At 40.6% G+C, this 27,269-nt stretch overlaps 1 protein-coding gene across 5 annotated transcripts in view; it reads left to right on the top strand.

The window, feature by feature from the left end:
* Positions 1–26,373, top strand: part of LOC139630582 (neuronal cell adhesion molecule-like) — a 78,127-nt gene extending 51,754 nt beyond the window's left edge. For 4 of the 5 annotated variants that reach the window (XM_071494202.1, XM_071494194.1, XM_071494186.1 and 1 more), the window contains 28 exons: positions 1,127–1,307; positions 3,102–3,207; positions 3,840–4,033; positions 4,415–4,537; positions 5,236–5,406; positions 5,895–5,951; positions 7,029–7,140; positions 7,253–7,437; positions 7,615–7,749; positions 8,147–8,290; positions 8,396–8,507; positions 8,648–8,814; positions 9,926–10,073; positions 10,408–10,532; positions 10,857–10,886; positions 11,681–11,782; positions 12,639–12,836; positions 13,027–13,097; positions 13,299–13,524; positions 13,663–13,778; positions 13,885–14,089; positions 15,010–15,132; positions 15,565–15,741; positions 17,615–17,734; positions 19,391–19,552; positions 20,286–20,417; positions 21,093–21,171; positions 24,134–26,373. In XM_071494202.1, the coding sequence (XP_071350303.1) occupies positions 1,220–1,307; positions 3,102–3,207; positions 3,840–4,033; positions 4,415–4,537; positions 5,236–5,406; positions 5,895–5,951; positions 7,029–7,140; positions 7,253–7,437; positions 7,615–7,749; positions 8,147–8,290; positions 8,396–8,507; positions 8,648–8,814; positions 9,926–10,073; positions 10,408–10,532; positions 10,857–10,886; positions 11,681–11,782; positions 12,639–12,836; positions 13,027–13,097; positions 13,299–13,524; positions 13,663–13,778; positions 13,885–14,089; positions 15,010–15,132; positions 15,565–15,741; positions 17,615–17,734; positions 19,391–19,552; positions 20,286–20,417; positions 21,093–21,171; positions 24,134–24,380 (3,855 nt within the window). In that variant the 5' untranslated portion in view covers positions 1,127–1,219 and the 3' untranslated portion in view covers positions 24,381–26,373. The remainder of the gene's footprint in view (positions 1–1,126; positions 1,308–3,101; positions 3,208–3,839; positions 4,034–4,414; positions 4,538–5,235; positions 5,407–5,894; positions 5,952–7,028; positions 7,141–7,252; positions 7,438–7,614; positions 7,750–8,146; positions 8,291–8,395; positions 8,508–8,647; positions 8,815–9,925; positions 10,074–10,407; positions 10,533–10,856; positions 10,887–11,680; positions 11,783–12,638; positions 12,837–13,026; positions 13,098–13,298; positions 13,525–13,662; positions 13,779–13,884; positions 14,090–15,009; positions 15,133–15,564; positions 15,742–17,614; positions 17,735–19,390; positions 19,553–20,285; positions 20,418–21,092; positions 21,172–24,133) is intronic. The other variant, XM_071494214.1, reaches the window with a different exon arrangement.
* The last annotated feature ends 896 nt before the right edge of the window (positions 26,374–27,269 follow it).

The following is a 27,269-nucleotide window of genomic DNA, read 5'->3' as shown; positions in this document are numbered from 1 at the left end:
TTGTTAATAGATAGAGAACAACTCCTCCTAAGTTCTGTTTCCTCTTCCTTTTTATCCATCACCGGGAAGCTGTGCTCATATCCAGATAAAAATAATGAATTGTACTGATCATTTCATTGTGGAAGCATTGAATTATGCAGATGAATATAAATCGAGTAAAGTCTTTTCGACTCAGTAGTTGGTTTTATTCTCTGAAGCTTGAATTGCGTTCTGGTTTTGATGACCATGACAGTGATTATTTGAAACATTTGGTTTAATTGCTTCTGGTTGGATGAAGGTGTGATATGACGAGCACTCGAGCTGCCTGGCAACAAGAGAAAAGAATTGTAACCTGGTATGTTTAATACACACATTTCTGTTTTGGTTTCCTGTCTGTCCACCATGCAACACTGGAGTTGTGATAGAGGCGTAATTAGATTACACTGTGTAACAAAAGAAAATCCTCACTTAATTAACAGTTAATCAATGGCCAGTTAGCCTTTCACCAGTTTGTTCAAACCTATAAATAAGTCACCTCGCTTGAACCTGAACACCCTGTTGAACTTTTTCACCGTGACATCAGAGATGTGAGATCTGTCCCTCGCTCATGATGTTTCCCACTAAAACATGACATCTCATGAAAGCATGATGAGGTCTGAAATCTGACCTCATTGCAGATCAGTCAGTCAATCACACAGATACAGCTGAGAGGGGAATGGAAAGTGAAGTGAGTGTCCTCCTGTCTTGTCCCTTGGCTTGTCATCTGCCGGCTGATGTGATCGATATGGCAGGGAAGCCTAATGGCATCATGGCCGCGGCAGTGATTAGTCGAGCAAAATGAGCCCATGTGGGCCGCGTCGGTCCCTGTTGGAGTGCACTGGATCAAAAAGATAGCTTCAAGCAAGCTGCACTGCATGGCAACTAACATCGATCTGTGGCCAGAGCTATATGTGTCTGTCTCGCTCATTCTCCCTTTGTCGCTCTCTCTCTCTCTCTCAGCAGCTGATGGACACAAAATGGAACAAACTCAGTATTATGATTGATGTCCTCAGTAACTGCATGTGCTAGTCAACCCAGTAATCTCTGCTCCTGTTTTCTATCCTCTTATCTCTGACTCTCTTTCTTTCTGTCTTTCTGTCTTGCGTAGTTGAAGAGTGTGCACGTGTCCTCAGACAGTGTGACCGAGCAGAGGGGTGGGGCGTCGCTCTATTTGAGGGGCAGACCTTCACGTCACACGACGATGATGATGGAGAGGAGGAGGATGGACGCAGCGCTGCTGGTGCTGTTAATGGGACACCTCGCCACCGCGCTGGAGGTTCCACTGGACCGTAAGGGAGCAGAACACACACCACACAACACGTTCAATACAAGCAAGTGAAAATGGACCGATGTTAGGTGTCAATTTGATCTTGATCGACAAAATTAAATGTGAGCAACTCAGTATTTATGGATTTTAGAGTGTTGGTTGGACAGAAATGAAAGTGGTGTATTATATGACAATAGTGTTGATCTTGTATTTTAAGATTAAGATTAAAAGTAAGTTATTCCTTTATTAATCCCACAGTGGGGAAATTTGAAGCATTACAGCAGCCGTGGACAGTGCAAGAGAAAAAAAACTTTTGCCAGAATGTAGAACTATTCCTTTAATCTATTAATACAGACAATGATCAGATTACCTGGTATTGAACATAATGGTTAGCTGCACTCCTGGTTTTATCAAAATCAGAATTTGGTTGGTAAAATTTTGGCTTTCACTTCTTATGGTTCCGTTTTTCCCTTTTTATTTCCCCTCACTGTTGAAAAAACATCATCTTGTTGTACACTTTTTAACAGGATTGTGTTTAGGGCTGCAACTAAAGACAAAATGCCCATTCAAATTTTCCATAGCTTGAGATAATGTTTTCAAATTTGTATTTCATTCTGTTTTTTATCTGACCAGTCTAAAACCTGAACACATTCACTTGTGTGATCATGTATGATAAATTAACACATTTCAGAAGCAGGAACTAGCAAATGTTTTGTATTTTTGCTTGAAATTAACTGAAATGATTATTTAATTATCAAAATAGTTGCAGATTAACTCATTATTTCCACTCTACATTTATTCTATCTATGTATCTATATGTAATTTACTACTACCTATCAGTATAGTCATATTCCAGTTTTTTCAGTTCATTTTTTTTATTATTTTTTATTATACATGTTGATGCCTTGGTCTTTATAAAGCCAACAGTTAGACACATTGACTGATGTGGAAAAGTAAAGAGATTTCCAGACTGACCTCCAGCCCTGCAGCCTGATGTCTCTGTGCTCCAGCTGTAGATCTTCTGCATATTGTTTGGTTGGTTGGAGCTGTTCACCACTGGAGGCTGGCATTCCTCATGCGGGGACTGGCCTTGTCCAAAGCTTGTTCTGAAGCATAAATAATGCAGGGAGATATTTTTCCCCACTAATGTCTGGTTCTCTTAACTGTCACAATTTTTCTTTCTTGTTTGCTGGTTCTCTGGGAAAACACTAAAGTTCTGGAAGGATGTAAGTGTCAAACCAGTGTGAATTCACTGCAGAGGTTGTGCTGGCAGATCTTTTTTTTTTTTTTTTGGTGCACTAAAGATTATATTTGGCTTTTTGACTATATATTTTTGTAGAATTTGTCTGTTTTATGCTATAAGTTTGCAGAGTGTGATTTGCAGTGGACTTGTATATTGCATGCATTGATTCCTTTGTTTTTTGTTTTGTTTGCTGTTGTTGTTTTCTGTGTTCCTGCAGCAGTAGAGCGTTTCTCATAGAGCGATATTGCAAACAGCATGAGTTCTTATGTCATTTGTTTTGTCATAGTCCATTAGTTATAGTAGCACTGACAGGAATACATTAAGCATTGGATCATTATAATAAAGTGAAATGTACCTGAGCGGTCTGCATGCCTGTTTGCTGCCGTATGTGCTCTGAAAGGGTTTTTTGTGTGTGTGTCTGTCAGCAAACAGCCGTGTGTTTGAGTCAGTGTGGTAAGTCTGCATGTGATTGGTAATGACTGCTTGTGCGGTCAATACAGCAACAGAAAAGAAAAGCTTAGCTTTGCAGAAAAGGTCATGATTAAATATCATCCTTTTTCTGATCGCCTTTAGTGCCGCAGCCACCGACCATAACTCACCAGTCCCCCAAGGATTACATCATAGACCCACGAGAGAACATTGTAATCCACTGTGAGGCAAAGGGGAAGCCTCATCCCAGGTAGGAATCTGCAGACTGTGATTTCACATTCATAATGCTGTTAGAAGAAGAGAAAACATTCCTGGTTTGGATTCAACACCAACCTATCAAATTTTCAGTGAGAAGCCTCAGCTGACAACAGGTCAAAGTATGATGGGTGCAGGTCTGATTTATATAAACTTTATAATAAATAAAGAATATTTTTCTTCCAGTACAGGCTGCCCCTGCCAGAGGCTGATATGAGCTAATGCTTTTGAATCTTTTGCTACAAATTATGCCACCTTTCTTCCTTTATTTATCTCAGTGTAATTTACTGGCACCAATTGTATTCAGCTCAATGGCAATACGAATACTGTAATTTCTTAGCCCTTAACCTTCACTTATGCTAGAACCAAGTCTTATGTAACCCTCAAACACCCCTTTGAAGAACTGAAGCAGAAAAGAGGTCGCGCTACCAAATTTTATAAGAGCCTCTTTTAAAGTCCCTTAAAGCTTGAATACAAATCTTAATCAAAAGAAATTGTTTGCTTAGAGGTTAAAGCTAATCTGCCTCATCAGGACTGTGTGGATGTGGTTTTATCAGATTTGACTGGACTCGTCATAGAATTTGTCTTCAAGGAATATCAGCTCATGACTTATGTTTTTTTGCTCAGTTTCTCCTGGACAAGAAATGGGATCCACTTTGACATTGACCACGACCCCAATGTGATCATGAAGCCCCACTCCGGGACCCTGGTGGTGGACATCAGCAGAGAGAAGGCCGAGCATTATGAGGGGGTGTACCAGTGCACAGCAAGAAACAAACACGGAACTGCAGTTTCCCACAACATAGTCATACGACAGTCCAGTGAGTGCAGCGCAGTCAAGCATAACATTTCATTTTTCTTTTCTTCCATTGTCTTAATACTACACATATCTCACATCATATGAAATCAATTCATTTCTTTTCTTTCTCTAACAATTAAGTTGCATTTTCCATCATAAGAGCACTCCTGAAAGGTAACGGTGCATGTAGAAAGCAGCATGTTTTATTTTGCAGGACCCAATAGTGGATAGAGCTGAACATCCCTTTGTATTTGTCCTCCAGCATATTGTTATTCAGTTAGCCACCATCCCTCTTTCCTCACCTCGTCACCTCTGTCATCATGTCAGCGACAGCCCATTAGCAACCATCAGATTATGACACTCCTCCTCCACTGATGTGTGTTTCCTTCTCCAACCAATCCAGGGTCCCCCTTGTGGTCAAAGGAGGAAATCAAGCCAATCATCGTACAGGAGGGCGTGTCCTTGGTGCTGCCGTGCCGACCCCCTGCTGGCCTGCCCCCTCCCATAATATTCTGGATGGACAATAGTGAGCACATCAGTCATGGATGATTTATTTTATTTTTTATTTTTTGTTTTGAGCACATTATGTAAAATACTGTTGCTGATAAATATGACTTCATCTGTAGCGATACAGACAGTTGACAAAACAATCTCACCATTGGGTAGCTGTTATAGAGCTTTTAATCATATCACATGATCTTCTTTCTCCTCCATGGTCCGTGAGATTAAAACTTCATTCTTGACACAGCAGTAGAAAAAACGATCTCACCACAAGCTCCATTAAGAAGCTGTTGCGACTCCACCTGCTGAGGAAGATCGTGAGATATAAACGGTCCACAACAGCTCCTGAGTGGACCTGGTGATGAGATTGTTTTGTTAGCAGCAGTTTGGTTTCATTTCTTCAGGTTCTGACATTTCTGCCTGTGAAATTTATGCTTCCGCCTCAATACAAATACAAATGTAGAAGTGATTAAGATGTTGTTGTGGTTGTCATTCATCCCTGACTATGGATAATCCAGAGCATACACTGTCAGTGGGAGCTGTTTCTTCCTGAGAAAATAGTTCTAATGAAAACTTTAAACTTTAAAACTTAAGCTTACTTTTTTTTTTAATATATAATTTGCATGAACTGGTCCTTTAAGGAAAGCAGCACATACAGCTTTAACGAGTACGTATTCAAACTGCTCTACACTTGAGAGGTTTTTAATTTGCTGTACATTTCAGACTTCCAAAGGCTGCCTCAGAGCAGCAGGGTGTCCCAGTCCCTGAACGGAGACCTTTACTTCTCTAATGTGCTCCGAGAGGATTCCAGGAACGACTACATCTGCTATGCCCGCTTCCCACACACACAAACCATCCAGCAGAAACAACCCATCACTGTCAAGGTCCTTAACCGTAAGTCTGACTCTGTGTGAGGAGAAGAAAGCATTGAAATCCATGGAAGGTGTAATGAGCTAGCATGACGAATAGTGTGTGTGTGTGTGTGTGTGTGTGTCATATTCAGTTACAGTAGTATGTGCAAGCATGACTGTGTAGGAGGGAAACAGCATTTCCTATCTCTAATCCCATCCTGAGAGACGCCAGTGGTCGTCATCCCACTGAAAAGACATATTGTCAGAGCTCTCATGGCGTCCTGCGCACTCTGCCAAGCAGGCGTTCATTTTATTTCTTCTGTGAGACGTCTGCACCAACAACAAAGAGCGCTCTCATTCATTTGTTGTTGAGATGACGGCAGACTGTTCCCACTAGTTTCTTATGACCATCATTCCTAATCTGTGGCTTTTAGATAAATTCAAGTTTTTGCTGTATTAGTTTTAATTTCATGTTGTTTTGTTCTGATGATTTCAACTTGTGGCGTGTGTGATTTTTCTGTTGTGTTACAGTGGATGCAATCAATGACACAATGGCAGCTTTTTACAATGACACTGATTTATTTAGTGGTGAGTTTTGGCACCCCCTAGTGTTTACTCCCCAACCTAGTGCTCCAAACTCTGGCTCTTACCCGCTAACACTAACCCTTCATCCTGACAACCCCAGGGCTTTGTACAACCACACTGATTCATTTCGGGGTGGGATTTGGCACCCTCTAGTGTTTACCCCCAACATAGATCTCTAAACCGTAGCTGTCTAATACTAACCTTTAAACCAAGTTAATTCTGTATCCCTTCTTCACTCCCACTCTATCCAATCAAAACCCTTTTTGATAACTACTCACTTCCTCCTATGAGCTGCTTAAACTAGCACTGCATGATGATTCCAGCATCGCCTGAGCTGATTGCGTAACTTGGACAACATCTGTACCGTCTCCACAATCAGAACAGAGCTTTGGAAAAACAGCTTACATATCAACTAAAAATCAAGTAGTTAGGTGATAGTTTGCACACATTAAAAATGATGAACAATGCATTTGATCCCAACACAACCCCGTCAAGTGTAGATGTTTTAAAATTCTTCTTTTTATTTGCCTTACCTGTCAAACAACCAGCTGCAGCCTTCATTTCTAAAATCACTCTTTCCCTGCTGCTCTGCCTAATTTCAGAGCGCGCCTAGTTGTTAATCTTCCTGTCACCAGCTATTCCCATCTCACTTTATTTTGTCATTGCTACTTGCCTCTTTGTTTAAACATTATCATAAACATCTATTATGTTTTATTTTGTTTTAGTTGAGCAGATTACCTCTTTGCTACCAGAGTAGATGAAAGCAGATCTGATCTTCACGATCTTAATTAATTCTTAGTTTTATAATAAGTTCATTTTAGTCTTTATTATAACCACAGAAGGCGGTTAATTGGCATAAACACCCACAGGAAGTAATAGCAGTAGAACACAATGTGGCAATAAAACTTACCTCTAACCATGAAACATGAGAATTGTGAATGACTCTGTAGAACAGAGGTTACATTACACCACAGAGTGCAGCCAAGGAAGGATTGTGATCTTCACTGTCTTATGAACTGATGCAGAAGAGATGGTGATAGTTTTCTTTGTGCATCTGTGTGTGTGTGCATGTGACTGTAGAGGACCCAGCTGACGAGAGGAGGCCAACCTTCCTCATCCCATCTGGCCCCTCCAGCTCCAAGATGGTGTTGAGAGGACAGGTGCTGGAGATGGAGTGCATTGCAGAGGGACTGTAAGTGAAAGAATCGGCCATTACATCGCTCCCAAAAGCCTCAAGTGCCCACCTGCTCGAGTGTCATCATCGCTCTTTGCTTTTTCCCACTCTCTTCCTCTTTTGAATCCAGGCCCACCCCTGAACTCTCCTGGACCAAAGTGAGCGGGGATTTTCCAGCCAAGCGTACATCCTTCCTGCACTACCAGAAGACGCTGCGTATCGTGAACGTGTCGGAATCAGACGCAGGAGATTACCGCTGCACCGCCAGGAACCGGCACGGCTCGGTGCACCACACCATCCATGTCACAGTCAATGGTGTGTCCGTGATGAAACGCACGTTATCCAGTCAGGCCAGGCGTCGATGTTGGCGGCACAGTCGCTCCGTCTTTCTGTCACTTCGTTCTCCCTCCGTCTCATAATTGATTTATGCACGGATGCCAACAGGGCAGTGTGTTCAGTGATTAATTCTCCAGCCGTCTGTTCTATTTTCAGCTGCTCCATATTGGATCAGTGGCCCTCCCAGGAACCTTGTCCTAGCTCCAGAAGAGAACGGCGTCCTGACCTGCAGGGCCAGTGGCACGCCCAAGCCCTCTGTCATTTGGTCTATGAATGGCATCCCCATAGAGAGTAAGTGCAACATGGATTTCCAGTGTGTGTGTTTTTTTTCATTTTTCATACAAGCTGAGTATGATATTTAATTCCATTATCTGAGACGGGATTTTATTTTTTTATTTATTTATTTTTTACAGATTTTAGATACCTTGGTATTGCATAGCATTAGGTCCTCAAGGCATGAATGTTGTTTGATATTTACAGTGCCTGAGTGCATCAATGTCTAATTGTATTCATTGATTATTTTGGAAAGTCACGCCTATACTCACGCTTAATTGAAGTGTGAGACACTTCCTCTGTGAGATGAAGGAAGGAAAAATCAAACGTTATCTGTTTTGCACGTGCATTGAGTTGAACTAAACTTCACAAAGCCAGAGTTACATCTGACACCCCTGCTGTTACCCACAAACAGATTCCCCTAATGATCTCAGCAGAAAGGTGGAGGACGACACCACCATCTTCACTGCTGTACAGATGGGATCCAGCGCCGTCTATCAGTGTAACGTCTCCAATGACTATGGTTACCTCCTGTCCAACGCCTTTGTCAATGTCCTCTGTAAGCTCATTACACTAGATCCATTTGTATTTGAATGCTATTTTCCATTTACATTGATTTCCGGAGTGTAATAACATGTCAATAATTTCTGCTGCCTCACTGCAGCGGAGCCTCCCAGAGTGCTGACACCAGCCAACAAAGTCTACCAGGTCATCAAAAATCACCCCGCCCTGATAGACTGCGCCTCCTTTGGGTCACCCATCCCTCAAATTACATGGTGAGTTAATGAGCTATTTACAGAGGAACCTGTTATACTGTGTTTCTTCAAACACTCAAAGTGAGTACACTCTCTCTCTCTCTCTCTCTCTCTCTCTCTCTCTCTCTCTCTCTCTCTCTCTCTCTCTCTCTCTCTCTCAGGTTCAAAGATAGTCGGTCCAGCACCCTGGATGGAGACCCTTACACCCGGCATGACAACGGGACTTTAGAGATTCGCATAGCTCAGGCCCAGAACAGCGGCAAATACACGTGCGTGGCCAGAAACTCCCTCGGTATCTATGAGAATCACGTCTACCTGGAGGTCAAAGGTGAGAATGTTTTTGTGTATACAAGTAACTACCAGACTGTTGTTGTTATTACAGTATGATGTTAATAAATAAAACTACTGACAAAAGAATCTCACCACAAGGTCCACTCAGAAGCTGCTCTGGAGACCATTGATCGTATCACATTCTTCTGCTTAAATGAGGATCATAACCTGTCAAACTACACATTGTCATTTTTACAGTTTTTTTTGTATGGATTGAACACACAAGATATAAAGTGTTGATCAGTGAGCTTAAGAGATACTGGTAGTGTTAGAGTGCATAACATTTAGGCCTATTTCTTATCCAGCCCAGGCCCTTTGCTGCATGTCATCCTCTCTATCTCTCCCAACTTTCCTGTCCCTCTCTCACTGTCCCTGTCACATTAAAGGCATAGAAACCTGAAAAAACAGGTCCAGATGGTGTGATCTTTTGGGCAGAGCCAGACTAGCTGTTTCCCTCTGTTTCTAGTCTTTGTGCTAAGCTAAGCTAACAAGATGCTGCCTCCAGCTTTGTATTTAGGCTGTGGTCTAAAAGTCTTTTTTGCTTAGGAAGTTTCCTAACTGAGTGAAATGACCTGAAAGTGGCAGCCATGATAAGAGCTGGTCCAGTTATTTTAAATGCTGAGGAAAGGAGCTTCAGTTCTTCCTATCTTATCTCCTTTAGCACAGGATGCACTAGACCTCCCTTTACGAAAGGAGATAATACCATCCTGCAGCTGTTTGAGGCAGCAATTTAAAGCGATACACCATTGTAGTTTAACCCAGACCCACGTAAATGTAGAAACAACAAAGCGTCTGTAAGGATCCTTGTATGATTGGCTGAGCTCCAAATCCATAAATATAGAGTTTGTCCCCCCTCAAAGTCAGTCAGGAGCATCTTGAAGAGCAAGTAAACATTGTCGTCATCATCATAACAAAATACTACATAAATAAATGTTGTTTCACTAAATCACCTCATTGTGTAAAAAATATTTTTCTCAACTTCACAAGTGTGTGTGTGCATATATATATATATATATATATATATATATATACATATATACAGACAGTTTTGACTACATATATACAGACAGTTTTGACTGTCCCTAACCTCCCTCCTTCCCTCCCATCAGAGCCCACCCGAATCCTGAAGCAGCCGGAGTACAAAGTGGTCCAGAGGGGCAGGTCTGTGGTGTTTGAGTGTAAGGTGAAACACGACCCCTCACTCATCCCCACCATGACCTGGCTCAAAGATGATGGCGAGCTGCCTGATGATGAGAGGTCAGAGCTTGTTTTCACGACTGGAAACATCTCACATTTTAGACCATTAGCCTCGTGTTTGCTGTCATTCTGCATCAGATGTAATGGATCTAGTCAGTATTTGTTCAGCCCACTTACCCTAAATGAAATTTTACTGGCCGAGGCAGATGGCCGCCCACACCCTGAGCCTGGTTCTGCTCGAGGTTTCTGCCTCTTAAAAGGAGGTTTTTTCTCTTGTACTGGATTGGGTGCTTATTCTCAGCTTGACTGCCTGGCAGTAAAACAAGTGAAATAACTTTAACATTAAATATAACCCGGAGGTGTTGACCTGTTTGTATGAACTGCTTCCTGACAGATTAATTGTAGACTCTGACAGCCTCACCATCACTGATGTGACAGAGAGCGATGCGGGCATGTACACCTGCATCATGAACACCACTCTGGACCATGATTCAGCCAGCGCCGAGCTCACTGTTGTTGGTACGTACTGCTTTGTAGAGGCTATTTTTCACTGACTGGTAAAACAAACTCACAAATGATTAAAGTGTAACCTCTCTCCATCTCAGGTCTTCCCAGAAAAGTGAATCTGTCCAGTAACTTACACAACAGATTGCCTTTCAGCCCTCCAAGGTTAATTGCCTGAGAGTTTACTTAAGAGGGTTGGAGCGGATTTAATCAGCTATCCTGTCAGCAGCATGAATATTTAACTGTTGCCTTCTTAGCAAGCCAGATAATCTTCCTTGTTTTCTTATGGCTGACTGACCACTAAACTCACTATTTCACTCCTGCCCTCCCACCCGGCAGAGGCTACACCAACACCAGCTGTTGTTTACGGTAAACCTGCAGTGCACATGAGCATCCAGATGTGCTCTGTTGACGCGGCCTTGTGTTGTTCGTTGGATGTTACTGTTTAGTGAAGCATGTTGTGGCCTGAAGATGCAGTTTTTTTTTTTGAGCATTTTCAATTTTTTCTTTAAATTTTGATCCACCAGCACTGATTTGTTTCTCTTTCAAGTGTTTTTTTTCTCCACAACTTTTTTGTAATTGTGTGTTTTTACATTTTTGTAAGTTTTGAATGCATTAAACCACTGATGCAAAAATTAAACATTTAGGCAAAGAGGGAGCAATTTCCTCTCATACTTCAGTGCGAAATACAATACAATTTAGAAAGCAAACATCTTTCCATTATATTTTCAAATGCACCATTTGCTCGTCGATCATTTATTCAAAGCATGCATTTCACTTTATCACTGCAATTCCAAAACACGAGCATCAATTTAGACTCTCTAGTGAGCCTGAGACTCGATTTCATGCAGAGTGATTATGGAAGATGCTCAGATGGAGCATCAGTCGTTTCATATGCATGATGTGGTGGCAGCATGCGTATCACAGGGCAAATAGAACTTGTAAAGAAATAGCGGAGTAACTGAAAGGTGCGCTTGCTTCTGCCAACACACTTTATCATTATTGTATTATTGTGGAAACAAACTAATGTAACCTGTTTTGTTTTTGCTTCATCTTGTCGTGGCATGGACCCTTCATAATCTGTATCTGTAATATGAAGTCAGTGTGAATGTCGTCCCAGAACAATGGGTTAATGTTTCTCCCTGTGATGCATCTCCCCCCAGAGCGACCCGACCCCCCAACTGACCTGGAGCTGACAGACCAGAAAAAGAGGAGTGTTCAGCTCACTTGGATCCCTGGGGATGAACATAACAGTCCCATTCAGAGTATGTCTTAAGTGTGTGTGTGTGTGTGTGTGTGTGTGTGTGTGTGTGTGTGTGTGTGTGTGTGTGTGTGTGCGTGTGTGGGAGCCGCTTTGTCTGCGAGTCTTTCTGTTTGGGTTTCAATGTGTACACGCGCTGTACCCATCATGAGTGAAGCAGTTTTTAAAGGGCCACTCTGCTGATTTTCACATATGAAGTTCAGTCACGAGGATCACTGCTCGGCAGATGAACAGTTTTATTATGTCTTCTACCGCTGAATGTAGGATTCAGTGTTTTTAATTACTATGCTGGCAGTAAAAGTCATGATATCTCTGATTTTGAGCATTTTCTCACATTATGAAACTGCAGGGCTAAATAGCTGGAGTAGGGCTTTAACTCATTACATTTCTGCATTTCCCCCCCAAGCAGAGAGTTGAGATATATGAACAAAATCACAGTGATCAATAATTAAGTCTGCAAAAGTCCTGAAAGAAAAAATCTGTCTTTTGGAGAAAAATAAGACTCACCCCTGCAGGCTTGAATGGAGGCTATAGAAAATTTGTAGTTTTGATTGAGTGGTTTTCAGTGGTGACAAGTTTTAACAGCTTATATAAAAACAACAAACTAAACATAGAACCACTAGTGCAGCATGTGTTACTTCTTCACTGTCTGTTAGTATTGTCATCATGTTGTGAACACCGTCTCACAGCTCTGCAGGAAGTAGCATATTTAGACATATTCTGGCGAAAGCTTTTGCTTTTTTAGATACAGTATCCAAATAAACCCTGAGGGTATTCCTTCCTGTTTTGCAAACATACTGTCAGACCGTGTAGAAAGTGTTCAGTTATGCATGGTGCTTGTCTTTTTGTATTTTACACAGAATTTCTGATCCAGTATGAAGACTTATTGCACCACCGAGGTCATTGGCATAATCTTACTGAGGTCCCTGGAGCAAGGACAACAGCGCACCTCAAACTGTCCCCGTACGTCCACTACAGCTTCAGAGTTTTGGCCTTCAACGGCGTGGGTTTCAGCCGCCCCAGCTTCCCTTCCAGGATGTACAAGACAGACCCTGCAGGTAGAGACTCGGCTGATTTATTGTGCCGTTTCTAAATACACACAATTCCATCTTGACAATCAAAGCTATTTTGTGAGTAAACATATTAATGCCTCGTTTCAGAAGCAATTGAGTCCATTGAGGTGAGCACACAGGGAAAGGTTTTCCATTGGATAATGCTTCATTTTGTCTTCATTAATATATTTTTCAGCTCCAGACGAGAACCCAGCAGGTGTTCAGGGATTTGGAACGGAACATGACAATCTTGTAATCTCATGGAAGGTAATAGAGTTGTACAAGACCATCCATTTAAATCCTGAGGCATTTACTGTTGTCCAGGGACTACCATGAAACCTCTGAGTTTTCCTTTGTTCTTTTCAAAATTTCTCATTTATTCTCAGCCAACAAAATCATGTCTTACAGAGTATAAAAACATACCTTTACTGCAAAGGTAAGCTACATTTAAAACTTTCTGTTCTGCAGCCGATGACAGGCCTCCAGTCTAATGGTCCAGGGCTTCATTATAGAGTAATGTGGAGGCAGAAGGCAGTGGAGAGTGAGTGGACCAGAGTGACCGTGGCCAACAACTCCAAGTTTGTTGTTTCTGGAACGCCCACATTTGTTCCATATGAAATAAAAGTTCAGGCTGTGAACGACCATGGAGATGGACCAGAGCCTGCTATTGCCCACGGCTTCTCAGGAGAGGACTGTGAGTTAGACCGACGCGTTAAAAAAATGCTGTGTGCAAGAGGCTGGATTGATGCATTCGGCTGTGTAACTTGTAACATTTACTCAGTGTGTTTACTTTTGTATTCAGCTGTTGTTGTGTTCCTTGTCTGTTGTGCAGTGCCAGCAGCAGCTCCAGAAAATGTCCAGGCTGTGGTGCTGAACAGCACTCTGGCGGAGGTGCACTGGGATCCTGTGCCTCATAAATTAATCCGGGGACACCTCAAAGGATACAAGGTGCAGTATAATAGACCACATGCAGTGTAGCGTGTACACCAATCCCGCCATCGGCAACACACACAGACACCCTCAGTGCTCACCGCATAGGAACTGTGTCTTGTAGGTGTACTACTGGAGAGAGCGCAGCCTCCACAAACACAACCCCTATCATATGGAGAAGCTGATCCTGACCTTCAGTGGGAACCACAGCCACGGCCTGCTGCCTGGTCTGCACCCCTTCAGTCTCTACTCCTTCAATGTAAGAGTTTATAATGGCAAAGGAGAGGGCCCCCCAAGCCCCACTCAGCAGTTTGAGACACCTGAAGGAGGTAAGAGAAGAAATCCACACCCTTTATGTCTGTTTGTCTGTTTGCCTTTGGATCGCTGATTTAATACTTAACTCTGCTGTAGGCTCCATGTGCTCCAGATGAGATAAACTCTGGGTGATTCAAATTAAAATGATAATTAACTTATTAATTAACTAATTCAATTCTGAATTGTTAACAAATACAAAATGAGGATTATTTTCCATCTATGGCTCAAACTCTTCAGTGATGGCTGTTGAAAATCATATGGTCACGGTTTGACAATACAACTTCGAGGGTTAGGTTAGATTTTAGCATTTAACAAAGCTTCAGTTATAAAACCCCTGTGACAGCTGATGTTATGGATAAACACCTGACAAGAAAATTCTGTTTTAAAAATGCATCTGATGGTAAGTTATTAATATATTAAAAATCCCCCCCAGAAATGATTGAAGACATATAAAAAGACCCTGCTTTGAATAATCATTTCTATCCAATAACCTAGTCAGAAATTCTTAAAATTACATCTGCTTCTGCTCTCACCCTCTCCACCCTCTCCTTCTCTTTAATTAAAAAAATCCGGAAACCATGAATATACAAATATTTTCCATTTCAAAAGTTGAATTGCTAGATGTAAGGTGTTAGATAGAATATCCTACTTCACTGAAAAGTCCGTTCTGAGTGTGTGTGTGTGCTGCTGGTGTCTCTGAATTATATGTTATGTGAAGGTCAAACATCAGAGTAAAGGGACAATAAGCAAAACATATTTTTTGAGTGGAGGGGCACCTTAAGTATTTACATTCTGCAATCTACATGAAACCTGAAATCCTTGTGTCCTGCATCTCTTCAATCATTCATTTAAATATTTATTATTGTGTAACCTTCTTTAGCTTGACTTCGATGAGCTTGTGTAAGGTTTCATGATTTATGTTTTTTTTACACAGTGCCTGGGGCTCCTACTTCCCTGGTTGTCACCAACTCAAACCCGGACTCTTTAAGCCTTGAATGGAGTCCTCCTCATGATCGTAACGGACGCATCACTGGCTACACCCTCAAATATCAGCCAGGTGAGGCTTTTAAAGTAATGAATCATAGCAGTGGGCCTCACTGAGCCCAGTGTTTAATGTCACCTTCTGTCATGTAGTTTGTAGTTTGTCATTCTTTTTCATGTCTTGTACTGCCATCCTGTTCAAAGTCAGATTATGAGACAGAAAGGAATAAAGATGAAGGGTTAGAATAGTCTAAAAGTCTAAGTGATTTTGCCTAAATTACAACAACACAAATTAACAAGTCAACTTTTGTCACTCCCATCTTCTGTTCCTGAACCCTACACCTCTGTGCTCCAAATGCTTCCATTTCCACCTTTCTCATTATTGACACTGCAACCCCATCTACGACCCCCCTCCTCCTCTTACTTCCATTCAACTTACCTTTACTACTTCCCAACTTGCACCCCCTTCCATCCCATTATTCTTGTCACCCGACCTCCATCCCTGTAGTCAATAACTCCAATGAGCTGGGCCCAGTGGAGGAGCTGGCCCTGCTCGCCAATGAGACCTCAGTCACTTTGCCCAACCTCAAGTACAGCACACGCTACAAGTTTTATTTGAATGCGAAAACAGTCAGGGGAGCAGGCCCAGCCATTTCTCAGGAAGCGTCCACCATCATGGATGAAGGTAAGTCAACAAAAGTAGACAACTACAAGAAAGTGATCTAAACAGTATTCATGTTTCTGCAGCTGGAAAGCTAGAGGAATATTTAAGATGATTAATGTCATCATTATATAATTCCGCTAAGATTATCCAAACTTTGAATCAAGCTACAGATCATGTGTTCAATTTACACAAGTCCAGCAAAATGAAAGCACATCACTGAGCTCTTCAGCACACCATACTTTATTCAACGTTTTTGACTGTCTTACCTCCATCAGGGAGTTAGCATGAAAGATTGCACTTGGTGAAATTTTTTTATCAAAAAGTTTGCTTAAATATTGTATGTGTTTTTTTTTTTTTGTTGAGGCTATTTATATTTCTCTTGAAAATGTAGGTTTCTATTGGGTGTTTTGTAAAAAGATGTTGGTGAAACTTAATGAAGGCCAGATACCCAAAACCATTACATAAATGAGGCGTGGTGTTATGGACCAGAGTTGTGGCTTGTGTTGTAATTTTGGATGGACTTGCTGTGTTCATTTACATAGACAAGCATTCCTCCAAACACTGAAATGCTGTTTTCTGTAAAGTGGCACAGAAAGGATCAATCCACAAGATGACAACAATTTAAACAAATAATTTTTTTTATATCGAATATTTTGTAGTTTTTTTAACTGCCAGGCAAACACAACAAGCAGTTTAAAAGCCTGGGGCAAAATGATGATGGGAATTTTTCACTACTTTGTTTTATAGATCAAACAGTTAAATAATGAGAAATAATCAAGAGCTAAAGTGATCATGAAAATGATTGTTAGTTGTAACCTTAATGTTGAGTCAGATTGTTGTAATGTGACTTGTGTATGTGAACTGTTTAATGTACAGTATAATGCACATTATTCCATAGCATTTTTATTTTATTTGTTAGTATTTTACACAGCATGTTATACATTGGTTCTTCATCCATGTCCATGTTGAGTGGAACATGGACATGGATGATCCAGTTGCATTGCTATAAAAGGTGACCCATGCTGTTGTGAAACCTCAGACCGATCATCTTACATTTAATTCACTCTTGCTTTACACAGCATGACCACCTGAATGTCTCACTGTCCTGTTGTTTCTCTGTGCCCAAACCCCGGCTTGGAAATCCCGCCACGAGCATGCACTCCTCACAGTTTGAGCAGTTTCCCCTCACCTCTTTAAAATTCTGCTGCCAAACCAAAATGCTCTACTGAGTTCAAAGCTGGGAACATTCAAAGCCACATAGATAAAGCTGCTATGTGACATGTGCCTGTTTAAAATCATGTGATAAAACTACACAAGTCTTTTCAAAGCACTTGGCTACATTTCTTGACGCGCCTTTGGCAACTTTGACCCTTTCTCACTTCTGCCGTGTTGGCTTCTGGTGATGTTTCCCGCTGCATGGCAGGGCTTTGCTAGGCATGCCAGTGAACTGTGTGCAGTGTGTATAATGAGTTCCGCGTCTGTCGTGTCTCTGCCTGTGGAAATTTGTTTGTTTGTGTCTCTGTGTGTGTGTCTCGTGTGTGGTGCGATCTTTGCCCCTCTCCATGTATCCTACAGGAAAAACCCAAACCTCTCATTCCATAGCATGGTCTCATCTATGCCTCCTGCCCCATGAGGGTACAGATAGTGCTGTGACCATAGTACAGTCTGATTTGTCTGATTTGTCACATGATCAGCTTTGTGTATTCTTTTGTTTGTCGGTATAGTGTCCTGATATGAAATTGCTATTGTGTAAGGCTATGAGGGTCTAGATTCAGTTATGCTAATAGCATATAATGAGACTATAATTAAATCAAAGCATGTAATTGCCAGTTATTGGATTGTCCTTTGACCAACAGACCAATCTTGATGGCTGTCTTTTCTCTTGTGTGCTCAGCGCGGCCTGTGAGTCCTTTTGGGAACGTTAGCTCCTCGGTTGGAGAGGATGGGGCCCTGATCAGTTGGGAGTACTGGGGCCCGGAGAAAAACGTTTATGTAGAATACGTAGTACAAAACAGTAAGCAAGGCATCTTTATTTGTGTCAGTTCTACACATAGGTGGCAAGAGATCCCTACTTCATTAGTGGCTTGCGCAGGTGAATAGAAATATTGGCAGTCACGTTGCCGCTGGCTTTTGCCAACGTGGACCCAGATGTGATAAACAAATCTGCCTATGATTGGATTGCTAATTACCCAGTGCTGTTTATTGACAAGAGTTGCGTGTAATTCCCGTGACAATCTCACTGGAGCTTATGTAGACAAACTTCATAAAAAGCAGCACAAACATTCCTGTTATGCCAATTGATTTTGACTTGAAGTGCTCACCATTGTTTTTATCCACCTGCAGTGAGGATGACAAGCACCATGTTGTTGTAGTATGGCTCTCTCACACCTACTGCTTAATGAATTCAATTAGGGAAATATCATGATCATGCATCCAGTAATTTAAAAAATGCCATTATCAGGAACATAATCTTGTGATCATCAGTCAGATACGTTTCATATTTAGCTCCTCACCACATCACATGGACGGGGGCCCAGGGAGCTCAACTTAAAAAAACACATGCAAACAGATAAAACCAAAACGAATGACGAGAACAACATCACTAATTCTACAACACATGTGCAGCGTTGAGAAAAAAAGAGTAAAACCATACTTGAGGCACTTTGTTACTTTGAGCTAAATGCTAACATTAGCATGCTTACATGTTCACAGTGACCATGCTAACTTACTATTGTTTAGCAGATATACTGTATATCCATCCTAGTTTAGCATGTTAGTATGTTAACATTTGCCATAGGGCACCAAACAAAGCTGAGGTTTGAAGGGATTGTCATTAGTCTTAGTTGTGGACAAACTGAGATTTTGATCTGAGGCTGGCACTAGCTGAAAAGTCAGAGGATCACTAAAGTTATACTTCATCCTGAAGTGGACATAAATGTGTATACAAACAATAATAATATAATGGCAATCCACCCCACAGTTCTCAAGACACCTCATTGAGAATCATCTCAGGGTTTTGCCAGAGGAAGAGTCACGTGATCACCAGAATGCAGAAAATTTACTGGTAGTCTATCCAGTAGATATTAAGATATTTTGAGTCTGGAACAAAGTGGTGGACCGACATCTGTAGAGCTGTGCTGTGTGGCATGGCTAAAAATGCTGCATTTTTTGGCAAAACAACGAGGTAACACTAAACACAACAGAAAGTAGAAACACAACTCCATGTTTCCAGCTGACAATAAATAGTGTTCATCACTTTTTATCATCCCCTAGAAACTTCTATTGTTTTGTAAGCATGCACTGACTATTAAAAGTGCATAATTTCCACTGTGTCCTTTTAGACACAAAGCATTTCTGTACATGGTTGAGTTTCTCTAATTGGTTGCATTTTCTCATTATACACTATGTTTTTTCTAAAAGCTGCACATGTGCTGTCAAGTTGGTGAAATTGTTGAACTTTCAGGGCCTCTGTAATAATTCATTCATAGACTAAAATAACTATTGAACTGTTTAGATCTAATATAGTTAGCACCACCTGTAGTGTAATGCAATGGCACTAGATGTTTCTTATCAAACAACTAGTTCTCATGATGTCATGACCTCCATGGCCCATTTGAAGTTGTGTTCGCTCCATCAAACGTACCTCTCTTCATGAACGTCCCTCCTGCAGGTGAAGGTGAAGAGGAATGGCAGAAAGAGCTTGTGAACGGCTCTCAGAACGTTATGCTGAAAGGCTTAAAGGGGGGCCTCGCCTATAGGGTGCGTTTGGTGGCCAAAGGTCACCACGACCAGCCGCTCCACCACTCTGAGGAGCTATTGGTCACGGTACCAGGTGAGGCAGTTCCTGGGCGGTCGCCTCCACCTTGGCTGGACCTGGCCTTGCACTGTGTCGTGTGTAGAATGTGTAGCACTTTGTGGCGTTGAGTAACTATAACCCAGTCAAACATGGGTTTAACAGATGTGTTGTGGTCACTCTGTATGCAAGGCATGTACTGTAGTGATGTAGAGACAGTGTATGACAGCGTGCATGATTGTATGGTTCAATTTCAGCATAACAAAGTCAGTCCTGTAGACTTGGTAATTAGAAAAGTGGATCTCGTTCTAATGTAGAAGTTAAATATATGTTAAGTGTTACAATATCCAACTTAATACCACCCAGTGAACCCACCTATGTATGTGTTTGTGTAGTTGTGATGTGTATGTGTATGTTTGTGTGTATCCGTGCCTGTCTTTGTGTGCACTTGTGAAACAAAGATTGATTCCTTACATTTAGCACTAATGTGGTTTCAATGAGCTCAAATCACCATTAGCTTAATTTGGAGATTTCTAACTCGTCTAACATGTAACTTGTCTTTTTAACAAGAAGCAATCACAGTCCAATCATGAACTGAAATCTCTAACTAGTACTAAGAGAATGCTAAAAGACCTTTAACGCTGTCTTATTAAACTTGTTACGTGTTTGTTTTAACACAAAAGTGTGGATAATTATTTTCTATCTTTTCTCTCCAATGGAGAAAAGCTAGTCGAGCCATAAATTTGAAGTGTTCCTCTCCTCCTCTGGCCAGCTGTGGCGAGCAGACAGGTGGACATCGCCACTCAGGGATGGTTCATTGGTCTCATGTGTGCCATCGCTCTGCTCATCCTGATCCTCCTCATTATCTGCTTCATCCAGAGGAATAAAGGAGGGAAATACCCTGGTGAGCAGTCGCTCAAACACCACCATGGACACACTCATATAGAAACGCACGCATTAATTCTTCATTTGCCAGCATTCAATTACATTTAATAGGATTTTATGATTAGATTTTGTTTTGTTTTTGAACTGAAAGTATACTAATGAAAGATTTAAGACAAAAAGGAAGCTATCTGCGGCAGCATATTGGTATTTTATGGTTTCAGTCACATACTTCTTATGTTATACTAAAATATTTTTCATGTGTTAATGACAGATTCTTCTCATTCTTACTGCAAACAGGTGAAACTTTCTTGTTATCACACAAAATCAATATATACAAAAATATTTTCCATTAAAACAAGATAATTAAAGCAAAGAACCTTTCTCATTAAAACGACATATAGAGTTTGTCTTAGACATCAATCTTTCTTAGACGTCAATCTATTCTGTAATAACAAGATAAGATTTTATTGAGATGTGTTAATTTTGTGATATAAAAATTGATATGTTGTCATTACAAGTTTCTTATTAAAACAGGTGTGTCGTAAGAACACAATTTTTATTTAAAACATGAAAATGTTCTTGTTTCAACATGAAAGCAAACAAATATTTTTTTGTGGTGGCAGAGATACTTTGACGTAGCTTTCAGAGCTCGTCCTCACGGGTTTGTTTAAATTCACTCCTCTTTTCTCACCAGTCAAAGAGAAGGAGGACGCACACACAGACCCGGAGTTCCAGCCCATGAAAGAAGACGACTGCACTTTTGGGGAATACAGGTGAGAGAAAGTGCTCTGGCCTCTGGAGTCCCCAGAGCCAATTTTACCCATCAACCCCTGCCCCGTCCCTGCTTTGTGCCCAGATCTGCTCTCTCTAGCAGGGCTGGAGCTCTGCACTCCCTCCCTCCTCTCAACCCTAACAGCTGACCAATAAATGACCAAGGATCACCAGTTACAGAAATTCAAAACAAGAAGAAGTGCCCCTTCCCCCCCCTATTTGAACTTCTTCCACCGTGAAGCACAAGATTCTTTTTTTTTTTTTCTCCTGGGTTTTGGGACGTCCTGGATGCTACTTGTGTTGGACTCTGTATTGTATGTTCTTGATATGACATTGTGGTGTCATTTGAGAAGCAGGATTCTTCAGGTTCAAGGGATTTAGGGGTTTTAAAACTTCAAATGAGACAGTCAGGAAAAAATAAAAATAATAAGCTAGATTCATTTGCATCACATCTTAAAATGACCCTAAGCATCAAATCCCATTCCAACTAATAAGCTACTCATAATACATTGTGTGTACAGTATATATAGTATTAACACTTTGCCTAGTGTATTGCTACTGACATACACAACCCCGAGAGGATTGAAAATCACTGAAACTATCATTCCTGCTAACTTACAGCAGTTATCCAGCTATGCTTGTTAGCATCCTCCTTTTAGGCTGCTTCTCCAATCGCACGCAGAATAAAGAAAAATGAAGCACTTTACTTCTGTATAGCTAGCATTTTTGAACATTGTTTTTATAAGTCGATTTATAAGATGTCTTGCTTTTATATTTTATATTCCTTTTTGTATTATGTATACATAAATCTATTCTATGGATTTTTTGCTGTGATAAATACATATCGATATATACAGTATATAAAATATGTGATATGCATGGTGTGAAGATCTGATATATGAAAATCTGCTCTAGGCAATAATGTATTGAATGGAATTATTGGTCATATATAGATATACAGTATATAGATGCATATGGATCTCTTATCAAATTATCAGCATGTTTGGGGGAAGCAGTCATCACTGAGTGTATAAGAGCTAGTCAGTACTGTTTATAAAAGGCCAGAAGCCAGTATTTAATAGTAATAATTCTTATAGAATAAGGCTGGTGATATTCTACTTTTTATTATTGTCAAAAAATTCAATGAAAAGACCAAAACCAACAATGTGCAAGTCAGTCTCTCAATACCTCACTACCTTTAAAAACATAAATATAAACTTTCATTTTCTTAAAGCTTTCCTTAAACATCTGGGGACTGTGGTTTTTGGTAATAAAAAGAGTAAATAGTGTATTTGTTTAGGACTATTTTTAGCAGCAGATTTGTTACACTTGTAAGTATTTACAGCAGCAGGACGGTATATGGGGGGGATCAACTAAAAATATACTACAGTACCCAAAAAGAAGGAACATGTCTCCCCGTGCAACAGTGTGGCTTCTCTGTGTGTTAAGAATAAGATTTATCAGACTTTGGACATGCAATCAACACTTGTTGGTATAATTCAATCATTATTTGTTTTTGTCTTTTCATGGGATTTTTTTTACAATAAGAAAAATGTAAACTATCATAAAAGCTATCATAGTCTGGGACGATAAGAAGAGGGGCCTATTAGACTGCAAGGAATCTTCTCCTATGGACATCAAAGAACACAGTAGACAATAAATCACAAGGCAAAGTGTACAAATATTATAGTGCCTTTGTGAGAGTATAATTTATATCCATGCTGTTTCATTAGGCTCAGCTGGAACCCTACAGTATGTCAATAAAGGCATAACTAAACTCATCTGAGCTGTTCTTGTTTGACTGCAGGAGAGCGTACTGTCAGTTCAGACTTGTACATGTACATGGCATTCATGCCTGTCCAAGTGCCACACTCACATAAAATCTTTTAAAGTGTGTGCATAGTGCAATCATGTCTAGGAGTTACTGCTGTGTTTTGCGGGATCTCAGCTGGATCTCCTCATCCTGACCCAGGGGTGTAGGTCTCAGGAAAGGTAAGGGTGATGATGGTGTGTGGGGGGCGGAGGGGTCCGTGGGTCATCGCTCCGCAAGTCTAGCATGTGAGGAGGGTGAGCTGGGTAGTCGAGTCACTGTGGAGAAAAATGCTCGCTCTATACACATTGCAGATTTTCACGGCTGTCATCAAGTTTAATATTTGGTCATAAAGCCTTCATCATGTGCAGTGGATAGAGAAATCTTTGAAGTCATCAATCTGCAGCTTTACTGTGCTATTTTTTTTTTCCTGAAAATGACTTTGCATATAGATTATTATCTATTATATTCAGATTTAAGAGCATTTCAGCATTATGATGGCTTTCTGATCTTATCCCATTGATATTCAACTCATGGATGTGGAATGTCGTCAACTCTCTGATATCCAAAGAAAACTTTCTTTGCAGATTTTCATGCATTTTGCCGATTTGTGATTATTATCATGCTTGCTTTGGAGGGTGTTTGGCTGAAACTTTGCTTTCCGAGTTTTACTCATACCATTGCCTTGGATTTTTCTGTTTTCCATCACAACCTCTGTCTTCGGTGGGGGGAGGGGAGTAATGTTTTTGTCAAACAATACATTTGCCACTTCATTTTTGGTTTCAGGGGGAATTTGAACAGGGTATGATTGCTTGAGCTTTATTCCCCTGTTGCCTGATGGAAACCAACTAATCATTCATAGCTACCGTTTTTTAGACATGGAGCAAGCCAAATTCAGATTTGCTTCTTAGGCAGTGTGCAGAAATGTTCACTGTTGCATATTAATGAAAGCTGCTGAGTTTAGTTTAAAAAGTAATGTCAACTTATTCCAATAGCAAAACAACTTTACCATGACCTACCGCACTTACAGTGGGTGGTGGTAAAAGTAACCATCGGCTGTCCAGTGCTCCATCTAAAAAAGTGATCACTAATCTCCTTGTTGCATCTTTCACATCATCTCACCTGTAACACCTGCATGTTATTTTCTCCTTCAGTGACAATGAGGACCATAAACCATTAAAAGGGAGCCGCACACCGTCTAATGGGACGGTTAAGAGAGACGACAGTGACGACAGTTTAGTTGACTACGGGGAAGGAGGAGACGGACAGTTCAACGAGGATGGCTCGTTTATCGGCCAGTATAGCGGAAAGAGTGGCAGCAGGGACACTGCTGAGGGCCACGAGAGCTCGGAGGCCCCGTCTCCTATTAATGCCATGAACTCCTTGAACTCATTTGTGTAGCCGATCATTCCTCACAGACCAGCATAAGGCGCTGCACTGACTGCTCGATCCCCACATCTCTCTCTAGAGGGCTGCCCCCACACCGCATGGCTTTATGATCACACGTCCATCCCCAGTGCCACACATGACACATTAGATGCACACAACTCATCAAAGACATTTATGTTTTCACTTGGAAATCTTTATGGAGAGGCTTGGAAATCCTTCCATATATTGGATGTAGCTCAACCAGTCATGTGATTTTAACAGTGCATGAAATACCTGATATTACCTAGATCCATATATAAGTTAACACTTCGATATTAACCAGTGTTGCATTCCTGCTGTACCAGGAATCTCTCATGGACTATGCAGTGCTCGTCTGAACTATATTTGTTTTTGTTATTGGTTATTACATTATCTACTATGTTCAAATAGTAATCAGTGTCTACAGTAAATTACTATTACTCCATGTATTTTTTCCAACACAGAAGTTTGTACAGGAATCTGTATTTAATAATGTAATTAATTCATGTAATTCCATCATGCATTTACAGCGCACAAGGCAGATCGTGTACAGTGTGTGTGTATGTATATATATATATATGTGTGTATATATATATATATATATATATATATATATATATATATATATATATATATATATATATATATATATATATATATAAAAATATAAATATAAAGTGAACTATCTGTAAACTGAACACGGGGAGCAGTGCACACAGCATGCTTGCATTGACACATCTTCATCTGTCACCACTCTGTTGAATGACCCATCTGCACCTATGAAGGAAGAAGCTGAAATGCTGCATGGCATGTCAAGTGACCTTTGCCCTGCATGTGACCTCCTCTTATTGAGCTTGATCTGAGGGCCAGTGGGAAACGCTGGGGGTGTGACAGCTTCTCGTCTGAGGCCCCGCAGTGCTCCTTCAGCAGGTAGTGCCTTTTCTGTAAAACCACAACCCAATTCTGAAGTCTCTTTCCAGAGCTCAGTGACTGGAACAGAGACAGTAGTTGGACTGCAGAAGTCATATCCAAGGATGGATAAGATAAGCTTGAGAAGAAGACCCTGTGGAAGGAGGAATAATTCATACACTCCTGTCACCATTTTTTAAAGAACCTTCCCCAGCCACGATGGATCAGACTAAAACATTAAAACCATTTCTGGTAAATAAACTCTGCAGTCAGTATGTACAGTACCTGATTGTATTTCTGCAGTGTATGAATGTATGGATATCTGTGAGTGTACAGGTGTGTGTGTGTGTGTGTGTGTGTGTGTGCGTGTGTGTGTGTGTGTATACAGATACAGTACATTATTCAATTCCCATTAGACAAAAATTGTTCACTTGTACTAACCACACTTGAGGGCCTTTGGATGGGATCAAGATTTCTTTACTCTTAACTTGCATCAAGTTTTTTTTTTTTGTTTGTTTTTTTTTTAAAGACGTGTAGAGTATTTGTTGAATGTGTAAATACCTTAATTGATTGTACAGGGACAAGCAGCTTATGAGGCAGCCTAGAGAGGCATTGTTGTGCATGATACAGTTTAATTTGTTGATAGGACTGTATTAAATATAGACTACTTGTAGAGAATATCTATATTCATTTTTTTTCCTTGCTGTGCACGATGTACATTGTACTGTAACTAACTGCACAGAAAAGTGCATATTGATTTGAATTCTGATTGTTTTCTGATTTGCTTGTCAGCGAGTTCTATAACTTTGGTATTGTACAACCATCTTTAGGGTGTAGGGACAACATTAATTGATGCACAGAATGATATTACTCTGATTTGTATTGGTTCTACACAGTCCCAATCCACTGCCAAAACGATGCTCTTTTCTGACAGTATTGCAAAGGGTTTTGTATTTAAGAAACAGATTTCTACTAACAGATACTTTCTTTGTCTCTATTTAAGTTGATCCTTTTAGTGCAAGTATGAAATTCAAGCTACTGGAAATATAATGAATGAATAAATAATTATCTGCTTTAACATCAGCTTTCAGACTCTTCTGTCATTGTCAACTATCCAACCGAGTGATGCTGTCAATGGAGTTAGATTCAATGACTCATAAAAACCCTGTTATTCAGAAATGCTCAGTGCAACATAATTTAGCCACAAATTATTCTTTAAAATTATACCAGACAATAGAGATGTGAGCTGTTTCAGTTCAACTTAACCAATCGTGCCAAATGGAAACAATTTTGCGTCTTTATTGCAAAAAAAAAGTTGAGTATATTAACATTATGTTTATACTGTATGTCGGTGTGTATATACACATGTGTGTCAGAAGATTAGAGGGATGAACTTAAAACTAGTAAACAACCAAACAACTACACCCCACTTTATATGTATATAAAGGGTCACAAACCAAAGGGGTTGGGAATCACTAGTTTAATCTTTGAGAATGTGTTGGAATATATAAGCTCTAAAAGTACAATACAATATATTTGTGCCAATAATTTCAAACCTCCAAAACCTCAAATGAACAATCAAACATGTACACCATACAAACACTTACTTCTTGAGAGGTACAGTGAACAGAAGCTGTGTAAAGATGGATGCCTTCACCTGCCTCACTCTCCTTAGTGCGAAGCAGCTATAGAAAGGCCTTATGGAACACAACAGTTGGGCTCCATCTTTTTTTGGCGCACACTTGTGGCACTTCCACTTTCATTACAGTCATATTGTCAGGGTAATAGCGAGAGAGCAGCCCGCCATCTGGTGCATTATCACACCATGATGGTGTCAGGAAGCGAGGAAGTCTGGTATCTGGTGTCTTGGAAATGCTCTCGCTCCCTCTGGCAAGGACTCTTCCTTCTGTTCTTTCAGGTACGCTATTCCTCTTCCAGCGTACAGTTGTTTGGAGATATTTCACAGAATTGGTT

Source organism: Trachinotus anak, unplaced genomic scaffold (genome assembly GCF_046630095.1).
Source record: "Trachinotus anak isolate AG129_WGS33_773 ecotype Australia unplaced genomic scaffold, CSIRO_AGI_Tana_v1 ptg000002l, whole genome shotgun sequence".
Lineage (NCBI taxonomy): Eukaryota > Metazoa > Chordata > Actinopteri > Carangiformes > Carangidae > Trachinotus > Trachinotus anak.
The sequence above is the reverse complement of the archived record's forward strand: the minus strand, read 5'-3'. Positions and strand labels throughout refer to the sequence as shown.